The 24,512-nt window shown below is 41.9% G+C and overlaps 2 protein-coding genes across 2 annotated transcripts in view; one reads left to right on the top strand and one right to left on the bottom strand.

The window, feature by feature from the left end:
• mmp28 (matrix metallopeptidase 28) overlaps positions 1–14,295 on the top strand; it is a 39,519-nt gene extending 25,224 nt beyond the window's left edge. Inside the window, exons 6-8 of the mRNA XM_061072774.1 lie at positions 7,841–7,990; positions 8,493–8,660; positions 10,468–14,295. Coding sequence (XP_060928757.1) covers positions 7,841–7,990; positions 8,493–8,660; positions 10,468–10,862 — 713 coding nt within the window. The 3' untranslated portion in view covers positions 10,863–14,295. The remainder of the gene's footprint in view (positions 1–7,840; positions 7,991–8,492; positions 8,661–10,467) is intronic.
• On the bottom strand, positions 13,503–20,410 carry LOC133003153 (protein FAM124B). Its single transcript, XM_061072777.1, has 6 exons — positions 20,380–20,410; positions 19,375–19,584; positions 16,724–17,119; positions 15,951–16,147; positions 14,957–15,146; positions 13,503–14,104 (listed from the first exon to the last, which is right to left on the bottom strand). Exons 1-6 carry the CDS (start codon positions 20,393–20,395, stop codon positions 13,503–13,505), a joined length of 1,611 nt encoding a protein of 536 aa, XP_060928760.1. The 5' UTR covers positions 20,396–20,410.
• Positions 20,411–24,512: the final 4,102 nt, after the last annotated feature.

Genomic DNA, 24,512 nt, shown 5'->3' with positions numbered 1-24,512 from the left:
ATGTGCATAGCTGTCGTTTGCTGGTCCATTAAAGCTGCAACCATGTTGGTCAGAGTCTCAACCTGAGGACTGAGCTGTTGAATTGTCTGGTGTTCTTTCTTATGCACAGTTTGCTCTATATCATCCACTCGCACACTGTGTGAATGTGTTGCTTTCTGTCTGAGACCATAGCCTAGCCTGCGCTGGTGCTCATTTTCATCACTGAGAATCTTCATAACTTGACTGACAATGTCTTCATCAGTCACTTGATTGTTCGAGAGGAGTGGTCTCAACTGTTGCCTGATGTCTGTGTGTTTAGATCCTAGGCCCTGGTAGATGGTGTTGAGGAAAACTTCCTGGATGGTTCTCGGGTCATAGTGAATGTCTGTGTTGGCCTGCTTTGACTGAAAGATGATTTTCTGTTTGAGTCCAATCATGCGATACAGAGACTGTTGAGGCGGTTCTTGTTCACTTTGTTTGGCACACATTAGTTCCTGGAACAGTTCCGTACTGGCCTTCTCACCAAGATGCGGCCTGAGGAAGCCCTTGAGTTCACCGATTGTGAGGTCATCTTTAAGGGTGAGCATGTCTTTGAAGACACCTGGTTTAACTATCCTCAGCACAGCTCGGATCACTTCTGTGCCTGTGAAACCCTCCCTGACTCCCTCGTCTATCTGCTTACAGATACTGCTATATGTGATGTCAGAGCTTTTATCCCCAATCTGCCCCCCATGTATCTTAAACTCCCTACGCTGAAGATGGGAGAGGTCCTTTAAAGAAACCATCCTCTCACTATCGATTGTAGCTGGGATATGATGTGGCAGTTGGTGTGGCCTGGGCTCACCTAGACTGTGCTGTGCTGCATTTGCTATTTCTTTGTAGTGTTGTAGCCTCTTGCCTAGCTCATCATGCATTACTTGGAGCTGGTCCACATTTTGACTGGTGGTGTCTGTGCTACGGTTAGTGTCCTGTATGTTCTGGACTGTGGCTGCTGGAGTAGCAGTGTCGTGTCTGGTGTTTGGAATATCACTGGTAGCGTCATGTGACCCAGGAGTTTGATCTATGATGTGATCTGTTGTAGTTGTGAGTGTCTCATGTTCCTGAGTTACCCCATTTGTTATTACAACTGTATTACGAACCTTAATTATGTCACGTACCAAATCATTCAACATTAACAACTGACTCATTCCCCCATCCTCCGAACTGAGTAAAGTTTTAGAGTTAATATAGTCAAAGATATATTCAACACAACCTTCTTCATCAGTGGACTTCAGGTCGGGTGTACTTGGGTTGTCAGCTGCGATGTCCCGTGCCAGCTGGTATGTGTCGCTGCCCGAGAGTTGAAACAAGTTCTTTTTGATGGTCCATACGAGTTCTCTGCGTGCGGTGGACATGATGTGTGTGATGAAACAGCAGTGCGGTTCCCTTGGAAGAATGAAGACCCTCCTTGGACTCTGATCTCCCCTCGTGGACACCCACCAGCTGTTGTCACGGCTGCAATCACGTCACCTCGCCTTGGCCTCGTGGTTCTGATATCACTGGATCTGCTCCCCTTGATGATTCTTGTGGAGAGAGATCCCTGACGAGCCCCCAAAATTTGTTACGGGTCCCAAGAGTGGTACCACAGTAGCAAAATATACCTGTGGAAAACAGGTTGCATGCAGCAGCAATGAATACACGGACCATTCAGTTCTTCATCCCAACTGCATCTGCCATGTGGGTGGACGTGTCCCCCATATAAACAGTCTGGGGTGCAACTGCTCCCGTGCCAAAGGTTCCACCTGAGTGCTGCTGTCATGTCTTACATTACTATTAAAGTAATTAAATAAAATATTTTGGGGCATACCACACTACGCCTTTCTGACACAGAGTCAACAACGATTTTAATGTTTTTCCATCAGTTTCAATGAAAGAAGCAGGCAATTCACTGGACGACTAACAGGGATTTTCTTACAATACAAAATGATCCCCATTTAGCATCTTGACAGATATTGTATTTCCAGTTTATCTTAAAAAACACAGCTTGTACTGTTTCGACCGTTTTTCTGACTTGCAGATTGAAGAAAGATTTCAGTCGAAGGACGACCAAAGAGAAACAGCCAGTCACCAATACAGCAGAAGTAAAAAAGAGAAGTGTCTCTACAGGTCAATTCTACACACAGGTCCACAGTCTGACAAAAATTTAATATGAGAATTATTTGACTTTACGTGAATCTGTTCAATTACTTGTGAATCCCTAAAGTTTTTTCTGTGATGGAAAAGGATTCAAACTAAAGCTGAGCCTTCGGTCCGTCCATTGTCATCAACTTGTCCTGGCTTAGGTTGCACCGGTAGACAACCAACAAGTTTTGCTATCTTATTAATGCACCCTAAATATAAAATGTGGAAGGCTTTACAATTTACCTCAGACCAGGTTTTGATTGGTAAACCGTGCCATGGTCTTTTGCAGCCTCAAGATACCAATGCTCCTATAATTAGTGTGACCGAATCCACTACGAGTTGGCCTGAAGATATCAAGACTGGGTTCTTTATTACTCCCTCTAAGTAGATTGTGTTTGTTCATGTTTAAGGGACTAATATCTATGATTGTCCAACCATTGTGAGACATGAACTCTGGAGAATGACTGGACATCTTAAGCCTTGGCAGAGGTATGTGCTCTCTATGTGCAATTTCTAGTTTATTGGTTGTTTTTTTGTCAGCAGGATTACCTTAAACTAATGAAACTAAGTGTAAGGATGGGACATGGGCCAAGAAAGAACCCATTTGATTTTAGCGTGAATCTGGACAAAGATGCTGACCTAGGAATTGTTTTAATTTATATATTTAACCAAAATTGAGCGTCCTATATACATATTATACATATATGTATATAGGACGCCATGTTGGTGAATCCCATGTTTCACCAACATGGGATTCTTTTGCTGAATAGATTATGTTGTATTTTATCTTGTTTAGTTGGTGAGACATGTACTGAGTGTCCTTCTAATTTCAAATTGAAACATAGAGCATGTAGAATAAAAATACTTTAAGTGTGGATCATGCATTAGTCTACAAGGAACATTTTCAGAAAGAGCTGGTGGTCCCATAGACAAAAGAAAGATTTCAGATAATCGTGACGCGTTCTGGTTACACTTACAGCTGTTATCTCTGAAAGCCATCCTGAGAACTTGCTCTGTTTTTTACTTTTCATCCTTACTTGCAGATTGGACATAGAGATTTCCCGGCTCAAACACTTGTCAGCTTCGTGTCAACAGATGTGAAAAGGGGAACAAGTGGTTTAAATAAGAGAACAAACAGTTGCCATCAGAACTATTGCAAAAGAAATGCCAATTTCGAAATCAATCGGTTAGAACAACAACGACAACAAGACGTGGCACACAAAACTGAGAGAATACAGGTATCTCAGGATAAAATAGAGGAGCCATGTAGGTAGAGGACACTGCCAAAGATGACCAAACATTTTCAATTTGAAAAGTCAACAAGATTAACGAGTTTTAAAGCGCCCATGTGTTAAATACCTTTTCTGGGCTTTTACCATCCATAATGACTTGAAGGGGTCATCGCCCATTATTTGGAAATGGGCGTGGCAAAATGGCTCAACAGCGCCACCTGGAATGCAGATTCTAGGTTTCCACATGACTTATCATAGAAAAAAGCTCCAAGGAGCATTATGAAAAAAGCAACAGGAAGCCCGCCATTTTGGATTTATCACAACAAGATGGAGATATGAACTTGCTCGAATTTCAACTTTTCGCCACACCGTGAGACCGTGGCTTGGCGTCAAAGTTTGATGACACGCCATCAAAACACGAGCTTCAGTATCTTGGACATATTTGGTCTGATCGAGTCCAAACTAGACACATTAGACAAGAGTCGCGACCTGATGACATCTACACATAAATCATGACTTAAAATCACAGCACCACCTGCTGGCTACAGGAAGTGAAGCTATTATACTTGCCGCAGTGCGCAAACGCATGCAACGCGGAGACGAGCGCTTGGTCATCGAACGCTCTCTCTTCACCGACCGCAACAGGCTTGAAATCGCCTGTGTGCTCGGGCCCGTTAGTGCTACAACGTAGCCCTAGTTTCTGTTTGTAATTACTTTTTCAGTCCAACAAATAAGTTCTGTGAGGAAAAGCAGACTCTATCTACCAGCATCACCAGCAGCGGCACCCAACAAAGTGCACTTAACCTGGGCTGGAATAAAACTGAGATTTTACTGTCTTGTTCTCAATATGGTGAAATGCAAATCACATTGTCATGCTATGGTAAAAGCAGAGTTGTTGATTGAACTATTTTGATGCATTTGTTTTATCTTCCCACAGGTGTTCCACGTGGAGATGAACTTAAATAGATAAACAATGCATGAAAAAGTAAAGTAAATCCATAAAACATGTTTTTTACATGTTTTAGGGTAGTCATTCAATTCATGGTACTAAAGGTATGAAAAAACATTGACTAAAGAAGTTTTACACTGTTCAGGAATTTGTTTCATGTATGTAGTTTGACTTTGACACTAAAACCTTAAAAACAACAAGCCACAAATGCATTGATACTCATTTTATTTCAGTTGACAGAACATTGGGAAAAGAAAGTCAAATTTATCATTTTCTTTTTAATATTGGTAAAAGAAGAACAGACTATTATTATGTATACCGTTATAGTTTTGTTTCCAATACGATGACTGTATGATAACAGTAGCCATCTTTAGAATTTACATATGGGAAAATGCACAATTGTTTATTTTTACATTGATTAGATTGATACGTGATTGTATTTCCTATACAATCACATAACAAATGTTTCACAAATTAACAAATGATAGTTAAAGATTTAATAAACAATGACATCAACTGTAAATTTAGATGTGAAATTTCTGTTGAATAACTGAACATTTCACCATTAACCAGAAGCTGCATTTGCTCATGGTTGCTTGATAGTATCCTTGATCCACTTCAAGTATGGCGGATAACAGAGGTCCATAGATGTAGCTGGTGCAGCAAAGGCATGTGTAGGATGACCCATTACATGGACACCATAAATCCTGTCCCTGTACACCACTCATCCACCAGAGTCACCCTGTGAGAGACATACGTGTGTTTATTGCAGTTTTTTGCTGTAATCATTAACATTTCTTTTTTTAACAAACAATTGACACTTGCTATAGCTGAAAAAATTAAACAAAGTTAGAAGACATGTACTCACGCCACCTGTATCCATCGAACGTGCTCTGTAACAGAACCAGTGCTCATGTTTTCGACGTTGACAGTCGGCGATGTTCATTTCAGCACATTGCAGAGTGTCTGAAGAACTAGGTACTGAAGAGAAGAAAAGTTTTTATCAGTGAACTCACCACTGGAGAATTATTATACTCATTGATACTTTAATAAACTACATTGAGCCTAAGATATTTTTTTGTATAAATAAATAAGCAACACTATGAAGACAGAGAAAAACCTGATTGATTTAGATATTTTTCTCTTAAAAGAAACAAGAACACAAGTAAAAAAAGATTATAAAAATAATCCAATAACATGAAACTCACCTTTTTCATAATTTGGGCCAAGTATCCAGTGACCGTGACCTGCCACCTGAACCACAGCACCTCTGTAAGAAACAAAAAATGTAAATTAAAATATAGTTTGAAACTATAAGTAGTAAGTTAAATAATTGTTGTTTTTATTTTCAAATATTCACTGGAAGGATGAGAACTCACATCTTGGGACGATGTTGACAGTCGGGAAGTTGTACAGGTTTGAAACCTACAACTGCTTTAGGCAGCTTCAGTAACACGACGTCGTGTTCCGGGTCATTGTTGAAGATCTCAGGTGGATCTTTGATTCCCACAGTAAAAGCACGATGCACGCCTATAATTGCGGTGATCGTCCTACAGGGAAAACTATAAACATCACAGTCAACATAACATATTTTAATACTGTTGGTTATTAATCAAAGTTTCACATCAAACCATTAATGACCGGTGCATAAGAGCATTAAAGTAAAAGTTTAATCACTTTCTCACCCTCCTGGCTTTAAGCAGTGGAATGCAGTCAGAATCCATCGGTCACTGATCAGAGAGCCGCCACAAAGGTGCAATCGTCGGTCCATATCAGTGATTATCAGCTTGACATGGTACTGACGCTCATTTGGTCCACACTCTTCACCTCCGAAGATTCTCTTCTCCAGATCAACCACTGTGCTCACTGTCACACCTGAATGAGACAGAGAACAACATCTTATCACAGTATCTGACCAAAAGAAAAAGAAGCAGCAGCAGTATTTCTTGGTCAGACCCGGTCATGTCACAAAATGCTTCACTTTCACACCTTGATAAAAGACAGAAATGTGATGCAATGCTTTACTGAAACAGGTTGAAACTAGAGCACAGAGAGAATTCCTGCCTACTCACCAAGCCACATGGCAAAGAGAAGAGTTGTGAGACAGGCCATCGCTGTCCTTCAACGTCTCAGTGACTGTCCTCCAGATGCAACAGTTGCGTCTTTTTTAATCTGTTCCTCTGTCCCGTCGGCCTCTGAAGCACCAATCACATTGTGAAGATTTACTGACGCATCCCCATTGGCTAAAGTAATCTGCACATCTACAGTATGCTAATTGTTGATCTTTATAAGTTGTTTTTGTCCCATTGCAATGAATCGCTAGCAGCAGCTAATAATGTTGAAAAACGGTTATTTCCTCAAACAAGTTCAAAGTTAGTTCTTACAGTTTGGTTTGTGTCTCAAAGGACAGCATGAAAACTATCTCCCTCATTACAGCTTTGCTCTGGTTCCCAACGGTTCTTGTTGTATTTCATGAGCAGTATATCAACATTCACAAAATAAGTCGTACCTTAATCTACGCCAGACATGGGCAAAGTACGGCCTGTTGGGCTTTTTAATCTGGCACGCCAAACATTTTTTTTTATTAAACTTTCAATTTTGTAGCACTTAAATGGCACGTACTTATAGAAATTTGTAGTTTTCCTTTTTTTGGAACAAATCGTACTTTCTTGATTCTTGTTGTTCTGGGTTTGAACCCTCAGGGTTGAATGCACTTATTGTAAGTCGCTTTGGATAAAAGCATCAGCTAAATTAAATTTGCCCGGGAGTGTGGTGTATAGGGCTCGAAAGGGCACGTGGCTTCCCTTTCTCTTTTTCCCTTTGCCCTGTGAGCCCTTCTGTAAAATGAGAGGATCAAGGAAACCAAAAGTGGACAATGAGTGCCGAGTTTTTAACACGGAGTCGACAACAAAAAACTTTTTCACTGAAGTCCAATCGAAGGCTGTATGCCTGTATACCAATAAACTGTCGCAGTTTTCATGGAGTACAACATCAGCCGTCACTTTGCTATGAAGCATGCTAACTACGCTAGCAAGCAGTCAACGCAAGAACGGGTCGCTGCAGCTCAGAGGTTGGCGACTAATTTACAGACTCAGCAACATTTTTTTTCACAGACAAACTGCGATTAAAGAGTCATCTACCAAGGCATGTTTTTGGGGGGGCATTCGAAATAGCAAAGGTTAGCAAGCCTTTCTCTGAAGGCGGGTTTTTGTTAAATGGCCTTGCAAATAAGTGCTTTGCTACTTGGTAAAGGCCAAATCCTTTCATGTAATGATTTTGATCATTTATATTAGATCACAAAAACACTCCATCCATCTGTTCCTGGCCCGGCCCCTCTGTCAAATTTTGGAACCCATTGTGGCCCGCGAGTCAAAAAGTTTGCCCACCCCTGAATTAGACTCTAGCATACAGGACTGTTTGTTTAAATAACAATCGCTATGATAACACCACTTCTGTTTGACTTGTTGTCTGAGGCCTTTTCTTTTCATCGTTCATCGTGTTTTCTTTGTTTCCCCCTCAGGTAAGCCTACAGGTGAGCGCCCGGTGAGGCTGCCGGGTCAGGTGCTGCACGCCGCCCTGCAGCAGTGGGAGTTCACCGAGCTTCACAACAGGCACAAGACCACAGAGCAGCCTCTCTACTGCCAGGGCGTCTTCGATGCCATCACCATGGGTACGCTTCCAAAATAAACATGATTAGTGTTATAATAATAATACTGTTTTTGTTTGTTATATTTTTTGTTTATCCAGTAAGTTATTCTGATGAAAGTTGATCTGATTAAAGCCCTGGGACAAGTTAATCAAAGTAAAAATATGAAAAATGGCCACTAAATGCAAAATGGAGGGCTTCCTGTGCAGTTGTTATAATGCCCCTTGAGACTCTTTTGTTTGTCTGGTGTTGATACACCTGGGCTACGATTTTTGTGAAGATCGGTCAAAGGGAAACCTAGGGGCTGTCTTCCAGGGGGCGCTGTTGAGCCAGTTTGCCATGCCCATTTCAAATGACTCCAGAATACCAAAATATCCGTAAGCCTTGAATTTCCTGCAAAGTTTCATGTTTTTTTTAGGCCTCCCGCCTGGTGTAGCTGAAACAAGATCTTTTTTATTATTATATCTGCTACACAGTCAATCTACCCAGTAATTTAACCTTTGTGCTATTTTGTATGTGCATCCAGACCAGAATGACACGGTGCTGGTGTTTCGGGCCGGCGTGTACTGGACGGTGTCGGCTGATGGCAGCGTGAGCGACCCGCTGCCCCTCCGTCAGCGCTGGCCCGACCTCCCTCCCGCCATCGAGGCCGCTGCCTTCTCTCCACTGGACTCCAAGTGGTACTTCTTCAAAGGTGCTGCTTCACTGAGCTCATTGATGCCACTCACGCTTCCTTTTAAAGACATCCTCTCTAACCTGACTCCATGCATTTGTTAAAGCCCAAAATAGATTTTTACCATGGCTTTTTGAGTAGGAAAGAGCTATTTAAAGACATTATACTGCACCTCGGCCTCAGCTGTAATTGCTTAAGGAGTTTCACCTTTGTGCTAAAGGAAAACAAACATCTGAAGGTTTCTACAAGTTTAACTTTCCCATTGAAAATCAAAAGGCGTTTTCTGAATTCACTTATCTGCTAAAAAGACTCTCCTGAGGCATTGTTTACTCTCCATAAATCATTTCCACCTTCCTCTCCATCATGTGTCCTCTGAGAGGTGAAGGACACACTGCAGACACGTTACTGTCTCAAGCAGCAGACTGCATTTCTCAAAACACTGAGCTGTCTGTCCTCTGTCAGGGTCATTTTTTATTTTAAAATGACTGATAGGATTTTGATGGAAATCTTGGTGTAAGTGTCATAAAAGAGGAAAATGACAAAGTGAATTTGTGCAGCGGGTTTTGTGTTTACGGATGTTTTTCTTTTAGGTTATCTTTTTTTTCATTATATTACATGTTATTTAGCTGACACTTTTGTCCAAAGCGACTTACATATTTAGTACACTCAACATTTATGAGGGGCCATTTTAGGGGTTCAGTATCTTGCCAAGGACACTTCGGCATGCAGATGGGGAAGAGTGGGGATTGAACCGGCAACCTTCTTGTTGGAGAACTCCCACTCTACCCCCTAGGCCTCACCGCCCCTTTTCCCATGTATTTTGTAAATTTGTAACCAAGTTAGTTTTATTATTATTATTAGTAGTAGTAGTTAGAGTTGCAAAATTCCGGGAATATTCAAAGTTGGAAACTTTCCATGGGAATTAACGGGAATAAACGGGAATTAATGGGAATTAACGGGAATAAACTGGAAATGTTGTGGGTAATTTATACTAACTGTATTTACCTTGTCATATACAGACATAAATATAAACATATTGTTTTGTCATAGGCTGATTTGAGCCCTGAGGAAACTTTGGGCACTTGACTATATGCTTCAGCAATGTGTGGCATTCTTAACATAGGTCTTTGCACAGTATTTGCAAATGTACACAACCTTTCCTTCTACATTGGATGAGGTGAAATGTCTTCACACATGAGATAGTGCACGTGGCATTGTTCTGTAGAATAAGGTGAGAAAAATTTTGTTTAAAAAAACACTAATGACATGCCAGAGATATAAATAGTTAGCCAAACAATTGGAATCGTCTGTAAACATATTTTACAATTGATGGATAAATGAATGGAAATAGGCTAGATGAACAGATGAACAATCCTCAATCAGCATGCTAATATATTTTCCCCAGTAATATCATCGAAACTTACCTGACTAGTCCTGCACAATACAGCAGGCCTCAATAGTGCTGTAGTGTGAAGGATGCTGGGAGTTATCTGTGCATGTGATGGAAGAATGCACAGTGGAGGGTTGAAATTCAACGTGCAGCGTGTGCTGCATTCCATACATCTTTAAAATAGAGTTTTGAATGATGTTTTTATTGCTCAGCGTTTAATTTGCGTATTTTTTCCCAAAATTCCCAAGCTAAACTTCCCATGGAAAGTTTCCGGAAAGTTTCCGGAAATTTACCGGAAACTTTCCGCCCCCTTGCAACCCTAGTAGTAGTATTAAATGTTGAGTACTGAACTCATTTGATGCATGAGCTCCTATAATTATATCTTTCATTATAAAACATAAAACATATCCTGTTATAAATCCTCCTCCTCTCATGCAGGGAAGCGGATGTGGCGCTACACGGGGAACCGTCTGGACTCCGGCTTCCCGAAGAGGAGCAGCGAGCTGGGGCTGCCCCACCACCCGGACTGTGCCTTCTTCTACGCCCCGCTGGGTCACATGGTCCTCTTCAAGGGCTCCCGCTACTCGGTGCTCAACCTGCGGACCCTGCGCCAGGAGCCCTACTACCCCCGCAGGCTGGCGGACTGGACCGGGGTCCCACAGGGGACCAACGGGGCCCTGACGCGTTCGGGGGGGCGCCTCTATCTGTTCAGGGAGCAGCGGTTCTGGAGGTTCGATCCGCTCAAGGTGCGGGTCACCAGGGAGGGTCAGTGGGCTCAGGACCTCAGCTGGACCGGCTGCAGCAACACGCCTCAGAGCAATAACATTCTGTGACCAGCAGGTGGAGCTGTAAGCTTGAGATAAAGTGCAATTGGTTGATGTGTTGACTGTAAAATACCGAAAGGTGGTACTGTTTGTTTTTTTGTGTCTAAAACCCACATTGAGTTTATATGTTGTAAAAGTCTTTTTAAGTCTGGCTCAAAAGGTCATATCTCAAAAGGGTTGCCGTTGATTTGTATATTTTGAAGCACATACATTATTTACACTGCCGAGAATTATTATTACTGTATATGGATGTGCAATTGTAGCGTTTTTATACAGTTTAAACAATAGCAGGACTGTGCATGCAGATCAACAACTGTTTGTATGTGGGGACACTACACAGACTTTTCATCTTTTAAATCCATATGTTTTCCACCTGTAGTATTTACACACTGACAGAGAAACTAACACACCTGTACTTAAACCATCTCGTCCAGTGTCACTAACACATGTAAGAAATTGTAGAAATAATTCACTTAAGCCTGTGATTGTGTGCAGCCATTAGTTGCTCATTGACAATATGCTGAATTCATTATATAAAGTGTAGGCAAGTGTAGGAGAACAGGTAGGTGAGTCATCAAGTGTGATGGCAGGTAGATGTAAATATTATAACAAAGCTGACAACAGTTTCTATCACAGACTTAAAGATGGACGACTTGTCACCGCCTCTTCCTGCTATCCAGAAATCAGGCCAAAATATCCCAGATACGAATGCCACCATCTTGCCCCAAGGACGTAATTTGAAGCCAGAGTCTGAGCAGTAGCGTTTGGGGGTGGAGCCACGTCAGCAAAGTCCCTCTTATGTCACTCATGACGTTTCAAACCATTTTGCTTGAATAACTAATTAAAACAAAACTTATAGAACACTTAAACCACCTAGAAATGAACATGCTATCTAACTAAAATTATTTGACATGTTCTTTGACTTTTAAGTTCGGTCAGTGTCCCGAAGAGGAAGGATGTATGACCTATACTGCAGCCAGCCACCAGGTGGCGATCCAGACAGTTTTGCTTCACTTTTGGGAGGTGTCGTCAGTCTTTATATTCAGTCTATGGTTTCAACAGTGTGATGCATAAAAGAGATGTGAATTCTGTTCAAAATATCCAGCACTGCACTATAAATGTAGATCACCAGCTAACTCACTGTACCCACAGCTACTGAATTCTAAAATACCTGATTATTACTGTTTCTTTATAATTTAACAACATGAAGCCAATTTTCTTTAACGGTCTTTAATTCTTGGTCCAAAAATAATTTCTCTGCATCACTGAACATTGGAGACACTGAACATTGTCACAGTTGATTCTCCCTAACTCAGCATTCTTCTCTTTTTCCAGTAAGACCCATTAACTGTAAACAAATTCACATGTTGGAGCTGCACTGCGCATCCACTGTCATATATCATATTGACCAGTAGCAGCTCATACTGTACAATATTCACTCATATGCATTTGACTCAGAAACTGGCCACAATCCACAGATTAAGTCCAGAGGGAAAGTTTTAACATAATGTGTGTAGGAGACCAAACCAAAGTAGAGAAAAATCATTTAACCTCCCCCCTCTACCTAATATAATGTTGTCTTTAATTAGACTAGTCTCTAAACAGATTTAATCACTGCAATGATGCTGTGCACTGTGCAAAGTGTGTGTGTCGTCTGCTGCCATCTGTTGTGTGTGTGTGATCAGTCCAATACTTGCATCTTAAGTTTTCACTTAGGATAAACTCTGCTGATCCCTCAGTTTACTGCAGACTAACTGTAATTAACATTTCTCAGGCTTCAGGCTGAGCACACATTTCAGACACCTTACATAATAATGGTTAATATCAAAATGTTCTTCTGTCTGGTCATTTAAAAATCCCTTTCAGCAGTGGGCGGAGGAAAATATTATAATCTGTGAAAATTAAATGTACTTCCCAACCATAATTTGGCCGACCCATCATGTCTACTTTACAACACAAATACGAGAACAATGATCATTTGATGTGCATTTAAACAAATGCTATGAAAAACCACTGGGTTTGAGTTAAAAGGTAAAGTTCTGTTCTGTGACAGACTGCCAGTGCTGCAGTGTGAAGAGTAATCAGATTAAATCAGATTTCTAATCCTCATCAACAAAGAGCTCCTACCCAATAAGATCATTATCTGTTTTAAGGGTAATCTAAAAATAAAAGATTGTCTATCTGAGAAATGTCACAAAGAACTAAACTGGCCTTACATCCCTTACAGTAACACATTCAAAACATAACCTTCATGTTAACTATTCACCGAGCTACATGTTAGAGCAATAGCTGCACAGATCACAGTGTGTATGATCTACATAGAAGTAATTTGGACAATAAACAATCTTCAACAAGGTAAAATACAGGGTGATAAGATATTTAACAGTCTTATTAGCTTCACTCATCTTGTGCCGCTCTTTGAACAGTAAGGTAGGATGTGGCACTGTTACAAGTCACACCATTTTAAGAGTTCATACATTAAGACACTGGAGTGGAAAGATACTCGTGCAGCTGAACTTTGGTTTCCCGAACACGACATGTCCTCCTTTTAAACTTCAGATCCTCTTAAAGGTGTCTCATCTTCTCCACGTGATATGTTTGTAATTGCACTGTGATTATTAACACAGCATGTGGCACAGGGGCAGCATTTTAGATGAAGAACTCATCTAGTGGCTCCTCATTGTCTGTGCGTGCTGATAGCAGTGCAGCCGGAGTCCTTTTCTCAACCACAGGCCCTTTGAAGGGACTCTTCGCTTCGCTAGTCCTGCTGTTACAACCCTCCCTGCCTCCATTTGTAAAAGCAGCAGAGCCCCGCGTCCTGGAGGGGCCCTGAGGCAGTGTGTGTGTCTGTGGCAGACACTCCCTCAACTCCCTGGCAAGACTCTCCACAGCGGAAGCCCCAACGGCTGCAGGTCTGTCCGAGTGAAAAGTCATTAAAAGGTCTACGGAGGCAGAGCGGGTGATGGTTTTGACCGTCGCATCAGAGCAAGGTGAGATGGGAACTCCCGTGTCTACGTTGGTCTCTGGCTCCTCCTCGTCCTCTTCCAGGAGGAGATGGGAGAGCGAGTGGGTGATGGAGGGGCGCTGAGGAGAGTCAGGTGGATTGGAGGAGGAGGGCGGGGCGGGGCTGCTGTGCTGGGAGGAGTAACAGGAGCTGCCTGGAGGGGTGCTGCAGCAGCTGCCTGATCCCAGGCTCTCTGCTCCAACTCCTCCTCCTCCTCCATGCTGCTTGTCCAGGAGAGGCCTTTGACCTAAGAGCAGCAAGACACAACAAGCAGCATCATAAATGTAATGTGCTCCAATTTGATTCAACATCTGTAATTATCGTGTGTGGTCTCTTTGAGTTGTGTCAATTCAAGTTGTCGGTAGAAAGAAGGTTTCCTCGAAGGAAATATGTGTGTGGTATGTTTTAATTAAAATAAATGAAACATTTTTAATATCATCTGATTTCTGTCGTGAATTACAAGATGACTCAACAGCTCCTTAACTATTGCGGAGATGAGATGAGTCTTGAGCAGGAAAAAGTTGCATAACCTCACTGCAGACGACTGACCCACTTTAACTGCATGGCAGTGAAGCTAAATGGCTAATTTAACCACTTGGCTTGAAACTCCCCATCATTATAATTTCAAACATTAAGAGCTTAAACCTCCAAATGTTCCATGCCTCAATCATTTTGTCCCGTTATGAGTCTTTCATTGAGCAGCCTCCCACATAAAAATGATCTCCTCATACACTAGCTGTCTGTGAGAATTAAGAAACATAAGGTGAAAAAAATCATTATATTTAACTCTGTGGCCTCTGGGAGCCACAGACTGACTCAGAGATCTAGTCATTTAGAGACTTGTCTCTGCACCAGTGATAGTGTCGTCTCCAGCTGGCTCATGCCTCAGGCTCCTGGATTTATGACAAGAAAGTAACAACTAAAGCTAGGCCCAGTTTGGGCTGATTTGATCCAGATTCCACCCCCTGAGGATCGGAGGAGGAACCTGCCGACGTTCGGCCGAGATGATCAGAGAGTGACGGGTTACTGAGTCATTCTTAATATACTCGGCAGATTTTCCACCCTGTAGATTGAGCAGAGTATATCGTCTTCACCCCACAAACATTTTGGTTTCTTGGGTTCTTACCTTGCCTGTGTGCTTGCCAGGGCAGGGGGGTGGTGAGGCTGCAGGGCGACAGGCTGTGGCCCTGTCCCGAGCTCCTGAGCTGGATTCCCCGAGGAGATACGCTGGGGCAGGTCGGGGGGAAAGCACAGGTCAGAGGTCGCTGAGGCTGAGCTGGCGTTTTCACCTGCAGTAAAGGAAGACAGGCGGAGAGGGATTATGATTTACACCCGGACTAGAGATTAAAGCACGTTAATTGGCTATGACAGCATTAACATACAACATATGGCTTTCTGACAGCTTCCAGATTATTCTGTGAAAGACACTAACCACATGCCTCAGTTATTTCATTATCACTGGGAGAATGATACAAGTATTCTCCCTTTTCTGTTGTTCAAAGCATTCTGCTTTTATTGTGCATTGTTGTTGTTCATAAAAGCATATTTTAATACCAGTCTAAAGTTAGATATCATTTATTTTGGGATAATGAAGGACATCAACTCCAACATCAGTGGATACTCTGTCGTGTGACTATCATGAATTCGATTTAAATGTACAATATGTAACTTTGGCATCATGAAGCAGTGTGGGATCATGGGAGTTGTTGTCTTCACCACCATTGCCGACGAAAATCACCTGACACGAATCATGTGGTAAATTTTTGTTCACTGAATGCTGCAAACAACAATAAATAAATGCCATCACGAATGAAAAATACAAACTGGTTAGCAGCGTTTTCTTTTGTCATGTGTAATTTGCACCAGAAGTTATAGCAGCAACGGACAAAGCCATAGGGAAAGTGGATATGAGAGTAGTCTCATCAATTTTAAGTAATGTCAAATTAAAGCTTAATCTAACATTGACACCAATCAAAACGTTTTGGAGGTACAGTACCAGAGAAAGAAATTAATATTTAGTCATGACTCTGAGTTTCCACTTTTTGTCCACAATTATATCTGCAGGTTGAATTGTGTGATCTGGCTGCACTTACCTGGAAAAGAACCTTGTTGCCATCTAGGTCTTCAGTCTGCCAGCGTGTGTTGCTGATGGGTGTGCACGGGTTAGGCAGCAGTGGGACCAGCTGTCCAATCTCATCCACACTGAACTGCAGCACGGCGGAGATGCACGGCTCCACCCGCACCCCCGGTGACAGTTGCTTTAACGCCAGCTGCAGGCACAACCCTGGCTCTGTGTGAAGAGGAGGGATGAGAGCAACAGGCCAAAATAGACAATAGACACAACAAAACTAGAGGAGGTGTTCAGGGACACATATAACAGTTTAGATGTCACCGTTTTTATATCTTAATTTGTAAAAACACAAACTCTGGAGTTGGGATTATTTGATACGATTCTGATTCATGTTGATTTGGGAAGTTGTAAAAGACATAGACATCTCTTCAAAGACATACTTATATACTTCAACTCAACAGCTAACGGTACACATGCTAAAAAACCAAGAGGCATTAAAGTTTTCTCTTCGTGTCCAACTCTGTTGCTAGACGACAGCAGGGTTGAATGAGCTGGTGATGAGGATAATGGAAATCCTCAGTAGAGCAGACTATCTCATTTTGGTTTGGCCTTCGCTGCCTACACAGCCCATAAAGACCAAATCCTTCATGGACCGCATAAGCCACGTCCTCTGAAGTGAAGGCCCTGATTCGGGACGTTTCACTTTAAGCTCCTTTTCAAGACTTAACAATAAAACACGGGTTTCTGATTTTCATTAGAGAATAAGCGATGCAAAAGACAAACTTGTAGATCTACCTGTGTGGAGCGTGAACCAGCAGAAGCCGGCCTTCTGCTCCTCTGCCTGCTGCTGCAGCACTGTCTCGTACAGCCGCACAGCGTCCTCATAGTTGTCGTATCCACTGTACAGGGTCACACGCAGTATTTCTCCTCCGCAGTGCACCGGTCGAACCCCCCACACAGGCATCCCTGCTCCCAAACTATAGAAGTCTCTGCTGGGCAGGAGGTAGGGCTGGAGCAGGGCGTTTGCGGGGGAGCTGGGGGAGGTGATGTGAATCCCCCCGGCTCGGTTGCCGCAGCTCTCTGTGTGGTGGTACTGCCACGGAGGCCTCTGGAAGAAGTCCAGCACTTTGAGGATTCGCTCCTCGCCGTAGGCCTCATGCAGGAAGAAAGTGATGGCCATGGAAGGGTAGCCTGGAACAGTTTGGGCAAAGTTTTATTATCAATCAACCTTAAATAAAAACAGATGCAATTCAGGCATGGGAAGCGTATTGTGGGATGGCATGTTTACACCAATCATGCAGTATTCAGTTCAAAGTTCCACACTTAAGGGAGAGTTGAAATGGTGAGTCTGTAAACATGTTGCATTTACACACATGGACATTATTCAGGGTTCATACACATTTTGACCAATGGATTTCCATGACTTCTCAATAACTTTAAAACAAATTTCCATGACCAAACATTTTGTGAAATCTCGGGGTGTCTCCACGAAAAAGTGACAAAATGTAATATTTAAGCTAACAATGAGAATTTCAAAGCATACAGTATACCTTCAATGACACAAATGAATGAGACAATAGTTTGATTGAGGTCTTTGTCTGTTGTAACCAGGGCTGGACTGGGAGAACAAAACGGCCCGGGCATTTTTTGGCTCAGACCGGCCCACATAATTAGCCGAGCACATCTGCCATTAAATTGACGTAACTTATGTCTTCTAAATGTCTTAAAGTAGCTCATATTAAAAGTACTTAAGTATCAAAAGTATCTGGTGTTGAAATGTACTTAAGTATCAAAAGTACAAGAACTAAAATTAAAAATGCAAAGTGCTTTTTATAGTAGGTCTATGCAGACACAAAACAACCCAAAATATTTCTCCTCAAGATTTATCTCAACTGACTGAAAAATTACAACAACAATATGCATATAATGTATAATTTTACCAATTTTGAACCCTAGATGCTGAGGTTCAAATAGTAATGGACCAGTGCATCTGAACTTCTAATTAACTATAAACAAGTGCCTCTTGTGTCTGCCCAAGAACATTAATAAACCACAGTATAACCACTATACTCTAGGCACACAAAATAAGACACTATCTCTTATCCTATTCTAGAGGAAGTAAAAGTCGTAACAAGATTTCTGAAGGTGAACCTGCGGAGGGATAGACCAACCTCTCGCGCTGCACCCCCCCCCCCCCCCCCCCCCCCCCCAACGGCAAACACGCCACCGGACCTGCACATCTCAGGAGGGAGGGGGCAGCGAGTGAGAGAGAGAGAGAGAGAGAGAGAGAGAGAGAGAGAGAGAGAGAGAGAGAGAGAGAGAGAGAGAGAGAGGTGCGCCGTGGGTAGAGGCGTGCGACGCCAACCTCCGCTGCTCAAGTAACGAGCCAGTTTTGAGAATGTATTGAAAATTGAAAATGCGCGCTCACATGTCTGCCTCCACTCGCTCATCATTGTCGAGTCCTCCTCGCTCGTCTCCCGGCGCACCTGCTGCTGCTGGGCTGGTGAACCCGGCACCACATAGGTCCGTCAGTTTGGCACATTTAGCAGCCTCCACCTCCAGAGACTTCAGCTTTTTTCCCGATGCTTCTCAGCGCCACCCGGGCGTTTTTTTACTCTTATTATCCATTAAGTTAAGTTTCTGTCTCAGCAGCAGCCCGTCCCGCGACTCCCCCCGCCAATGCCATGAGGTCCCGCCCCCGGTTTGTGTTGTGATTGACAGCACTGTCAGGGCTCTCTGAGCCTGTCAGCCCATGATTGATTGACAATGACAAACAATAGACCAATAATATGTGTCGATGCTGGCAACACACTGCTAGCCCTCTGTAGCCAATTGGCCGGCCCAATTGGAGGGAATTTAGAGAGGAAGAAGAGAAAAAAAACAAAACAACAACATAGCGGACCAGACCGGCCCACATTGGGTCAACGGCCCACGGGATTATGCCCGGTATGCCAGATGGCCAGTCCACCCCTGGTTGTAACCCTTGGCATGTACTTTTCCATTTGTAACCAATCATGGTTAAATCTACACGTTCCTGGCATAGTGCATTATCCCGCCTGCTCCCCAACCGAACTTTTCAAATAGTATGAGAGAGTATCCCTGCTTATATTTTGAGCGTATTTCTTTTAAAAAGCATATGAATTATTTAAAACTCAGCGTCAATGAACGACATGAAAATATGAATATAACAAATTTCCATGACTTCTCCAAAACTTTTGGGATCTTATTTTTTTATAGCACTTTTCCAGGCCTGGAAGTAAACATTTTACAATTCCATGACTTTTCCAGGTTTTTCATGACCGTAGGAACCCTGATTATTATTTTTTTTTGTTTCCAGAGAAAAAACACAGAGGACGTGCAATTAGATTAAATGTACAAGCATCAGGGCTTTGCATCCCTGCAACTGAAAGACCTGAGAGAATAAAACCCACTCAGGGGATCCTCACCTGCCACGGGACAGAGGCGGGTGTAACTCCTGAACGGTGCGGCCCTCTCTGACACATGGAAGATGCGGAGGCTTGGGCAGAGCCAGCGCAGCAGGCGGTCCAGTGTGTGCTGCAGCAGCAGAGAGTCCCCGGGGTTGGCTAAAAGATGCAGATTCATTAGCAGGAGCTGCTGCTGCCGCTGGGGCCGGACCCGCCTGGTCGTGAGCTCAACTGTAAACACACACACAAATTAAAAAGTTAAAAATCAGCTAAACAAAAGTAAGTTGAAGGGGCACGGATATTTAACCTTAAGACTGTCTGTGCCACATCCACAAACCGACAGGTGGTATACAAGTGTCCCATGTCTGAAAACTCAGATGAGCGCATACAGTCCCATTAAATTCAATCAAGCTGCACCATATTTAACCACCAGGTTGCTAAAATGCCTGATTTTCACCAAGATCTATGAATTCTCCCCTGGGTAATCTTTGAAAATGTAAAGAAAAAACTTCTTGCAATGTTAAAGGAAGTGAAGAAAAAAAATTCCTGGAGCCACTCCAAAAATAGATGGATTCTTCTGTGACCTACAGCACATCCTTCCATTTAGTTTCGTGGAAATACGTCCAGCAGTTTGAGCTTTTTCCAAATAACAGACAAACAAATGCTAATTAAAAACATTGCCTCCTTGAGGTAAAAATCCAAACACACAGTGAACTTGGCCCACAGTTGCTACGATGCAATAACACTTCATTGATGTGCTACCCAGAGTGTGGTTATCCCACAATTCACTGTGGTCTACTGGGCCACATGGTCAGTTGTTGTGTATGTTGTGTGCACCAGTAGACTGACTTTAGGACAAATCCTTAATTGAATTTAAAGGGACCGTTGTGCCATGGTGGAAGCATGGGCTCTACCGAGTGAGTTAGGTATTGAATTGCATTGTGGGAAGTGTAGGATGTGGGGTTTTGGTAACATGAGTTCTAATTAGAGGGTATAAAGATGAGTGAAAGCGGAGGGTGAACTTACTGCCTGATGACGACATCCCGCCGCGGTCTGATCTGAACGGGACAAAACGAGAAGCACATGATGAGAGATGAGGTCACAGGAAAGAATCTGTCTCCATCTTGTGGCGCCTGCCCCCTTTGCCCGCGGTCACCATGACAACACATCTGTTGTTGCCTAACGTCAGCGTAAGAACTAATTTATGAGAAAAACAAACATAAAAGACTGCAGCGGCAACATGAAACTGCAGCGAAGTGGTGAAAAGTTAGAGGAGAAGTTACACTGCTGGTTTAAAACATCACTTTTCCTCGTGTTTCTTTCTTAGGGTGAATTCCTTTCCATTGTGGGCGAGATAAAACAGCGTTAGCTAGCATGAGCCTCGGAGCTAACGGCTGTTGACCCACTCACTCGTCAGTCTCAGCGCCGGAGTCCACGTTCTCATCGTCGGCTTCTCTTCGGCACCGCGGCTCCTCGGAGCATCGGCCGGTCCACAGCCTCACATGCGGAGGAGGGTTCCGGGCGAGGAGTGCAGGCGGAGTCCGGAGCAGCAGTCCGGGCTGAGAGTGAAAAGCATCCTGGCTGATGGCTCTCCGCAGGATGCTAATGCTAAAGCTAACTCTGCTGCTGCTGATGAAAAGAAAAGGGAATTCTGTGCTGGGACGCTGACGTCACCAGGCAACCGTACACCGTGGAGTTAAGAATGAGGCGAAGTTCAGCTCTGTGAGAAACAAACAGGAGAACAAACCGAGCCTGGGGACACGTGTCCAGCACCAGCTCCTTGGGCTGAATGTGGGCGAAAGGGAGCAGCAGCTACTTTACATCTAAATCCGCCTATAATAATAACATGGAGCAGATGGCAGGCGTCTAACGACAGGAGGACAAAGGGGAGCAGACGGAGCAGAGAGATTTACCAGTGCAGAGTGGAGCCTGACCATTAAACACTGGGCTTGTTAAGAGCATTAAACACTCATCCACTGCTCCATTTTACAGAAGCACAGCACGCTCTGACAAGAGATAATAAAGTATATCAAAATACTAAAGTATATCAAGATAAAAAGGTAGGCAAGATAATAAAGTATGTAAAGATAATTAAAACTGTACATCAAGATATTAGGGAGGTAGTCAGAGAGGTCCTGAACACAGACATACCAGTCTCTCTCTGAACTTATTGAGCAAAGTGTTTTTATAGAACTTTGAAATATCCAGAAATTAACTGATTTGATTGTACACATGTTGGACTTATTTTGAAAAATCTCTTAAACTATACAGTAAATATGTTTGATATTCAGTATGTAGGTAGTCAGAGAGGTCCTGAACACAGGCATGTCAGTCTCGCTCTAAACTAATTGAGCAAAGTGTTTTTACAGTACTTTGAAGTATCCTGAAATGATCTATTCCGCAGTGAAAATGTTAGACTTTACTTTGAAAAATCTCTTAATCTATGCAGTAAAAAGTTTAATATTCAGTATGTATGTAGGTACTAAGAGAGGTCCTGAACACAGGCATACCAGTCTCTCTCTGAACTTATTGAGCAAAGTGTTTTTATAGAACTTTGAAATATCCAGAAATTAACTGATTTGATTGTACACATGTTGGACTTTACTTTGAAAAATCTCCAAATATATAGAGTAAAAATAGGTAGTCAGAGTGGTCCTGAACACAGGCATATCAGTCTCTCTCTGAACTTATTGAGCAAAGTGTTTTTACAGTACTTTGAATTATCCTGAAATTATCTATTCCACAGTAAAAATGTTGGACTTTAAAATCTCCAAATATATACAGTAAAAATCTTTAGTGTTTTTATAGAACTTTGAAATATCCAGATATGAACTGATTTGATCGTACACATGTTGGACTTTACTTTGAAAAATCTCTTAATCTATACAGTAAATATGTTGAATATTCAGTATGTAGGTAGTCAAAGAGGTCCTGAACACAGACATACCAGTCTCTCTCTGAACTTATTGAGCAAAGTGTTTTTATAGAACTTTGAAATATCCAGAAATTAACTGATTTGATTGTACACATGTTGGACTTATTTTGAAAAATCTCTTAAACTATACAGTAAATATGTTTGATATTCAGTATGTAGGTAGTCAGAGAGGTCCTGAACACAGGCATGTCAGTCTCGCTCTAAACTAATTGAGCAAAGTGTTTTTACAGTACTTTGAAGTATCCTGAAATGATCTATTCCGCAGTGAAAATGTTAGACTTTACTTTGAAAAATCTCTTAATCTATGCAGTAAAAAGTTTAATATTCAGTATGTATGTAGGTACTAAGAGAGGTCCTGAACACAGGCATACCAGTCTCTCTCTGAACTTATTGAGCAAAGTGTTTTTATAGAACTTTGAAATATCCAGAAATTAACTGATTTGATTGTACACATGTTGGACTTTACTTTGAAAAATCTCCAAATATATAGAGTAAAAATAGGTAGTCAGAGTGGTCCTGAACACAGGCATATCAGTCTCTCTCTGAACTTATTGAGCAAAGTGTTTTTACAGTACTTTGAATTATCCTGAAATTATCTATTCCACAGTAAAAATGTTGGACTTTAAAATCTCCAAATATATACAGTAAAAATCTTTAGTGTTTTTATAGAACTTTGAAATATCCAGATATGAACTGATTTGATCGTACACATGTTGGACTTTACTTTGAAAAATCTCTTAATCTATACAGTAAATATGTTGAATATTCAGTATGTAGGTAGTCAAAGAGGTCCTGAACACAGACATACCAGTCTCTCTCTGAACTTATTGAGCAAAGTGTTTTTATAGAACTTTGAAATATCCAGAAATTAACTGATTTGATTGTACACATGTTGGACTTATTTTGAAAAATCTCTTAATCAGCGCAGAAGACCATTGCGCACATCCTAGAACTGCGCGCGCAGGTTTTTCTTTTTTTTATTAATTTAATTTAATTTTTCTTTTTTATATTTAATTAATTTAATTCTACATAGTGTAATATATTTTGCAATTGATTTTTTTGCTGATTTCAGACTCTTTATATTTTTTGTTATATATTTTTATTGTTTTTTATAGATTACAATTTTGTCTGCCTGTGTATGCATCTGTATACAGTCCAAAAGTTATTGTGGATGCATGACAGTTTGCATGTGTATGTTGGGGAGCACCAATTTGAAATCTCGCCTAGGGTGCCAACATTGCAAGGGCCGGCCCTGATGTGAGGGAATCGGTCCGATGCTCTAAATAAATAAATACTGATGTGACAATGGTGCGGGGATCTGCGTGATGTGTGCATGCGAATGGAAGGACGAGGAGGATGCGAGGGTTCAGTGATTTCTGATCTCACACATTGTGTTATCCACAGCAGCGGCAGAGTATCAGTGTATTTTCTTTATATAGGACATCACTGCTGTCCAATAAAATGGTTCTCCACCTCCACCTCAATAACAAACACCTCGATGTCAGTGTCAGAAAGTTTCGCCTCCTCTTCACATCACTTGATACTGTGACTCCGTCATGACTCACGGTGGAAACCCATTGGTCAGCAGCATAATTTGATATTCATGCCGTGATTTGCATTGACCATTTATGGTAGAAAGTGGGCGTGTGGAGGGCGGATTTGGAGGTAGATCCACGTACAAATGTCTCCAGGTGGACCTCCTCATTATATAGCAACATATCTCTATACACTGTATATTGAACCTTTGTTATATAGATAATGATTCAAATTCCATTACAATAGTTATTGTTGTACTGTCCAGCCTGATGTGCATGCAAGTCTATAAACACTCTGGAATATCTAGAATAAGAAACAGCTAAGTGTTCCTGTTCACAACAACAACTCTTTCATTTCAGTGTAACTCATGTTATCATTCACATCTAGGCAGTTCATACTATGATAGGTCAAAGTGTCTCTTTGAGTTCATCTGTAAAAACACATTATGCAATTGACATAAGTGATTAAATACAAATATAGTGATACAAAATAACAACATTAAAAAGCTTAACTAAAGAAATGTGTGCATTTGTTATGAATAACATAGATATTAAAAATGGAAGTTATGTGCATTGCATTCCTAGAAAACACCTTCTCTTCAAATATAGAGTGGTCAGCATATGACAAAACAATGTTAACACATAAAATAGCCATGACATTGGGAAATATTCAAACGTTGACTTTTCCA

The sequence above is a fragment of the Limanda limanda genome, chromosome 6 (assembly GCF_963576545.1).
Source record: "Limanda limanda chromosome 6, fLimLim1.1, whole genome shotgun sequence".
In the NCBI taxonomy this organism is placed as follows: Eukaryota; Metazoa; Chordata; class Actinopteri; order Pleuronectiformes; family Pleuronectidae; genus Limanda; species Limanda limanda.
The sequence above is the reverse complement of the archived record's forward strand: the minus strand, read 5'-3'. Positions and strand labels throughout refer to the sequence as shown.

What these genes read in the sequence shown, in the direction of transcription:
- LOC133003153 (XM_061072777.1), bottom strand. An exon ending in CCGCCTCTGTCCCGTGGCAG is followed by an intron (nt 17,120 to 19,374) that starts GTGAGGATCCCC and finishes AAACTGTTCCAG; the next exon opens with GCTACCCTTCCATGGCCATC. An exon ending in CTGGTTCACGCTCCACACAG is followed by an intron (nt 16,148 to 16,723) that starts GTAGATCTACAA and finishes CTCTTCACACAG; the next exon opens with AGCCAGGGTTGTGCCTGCAG.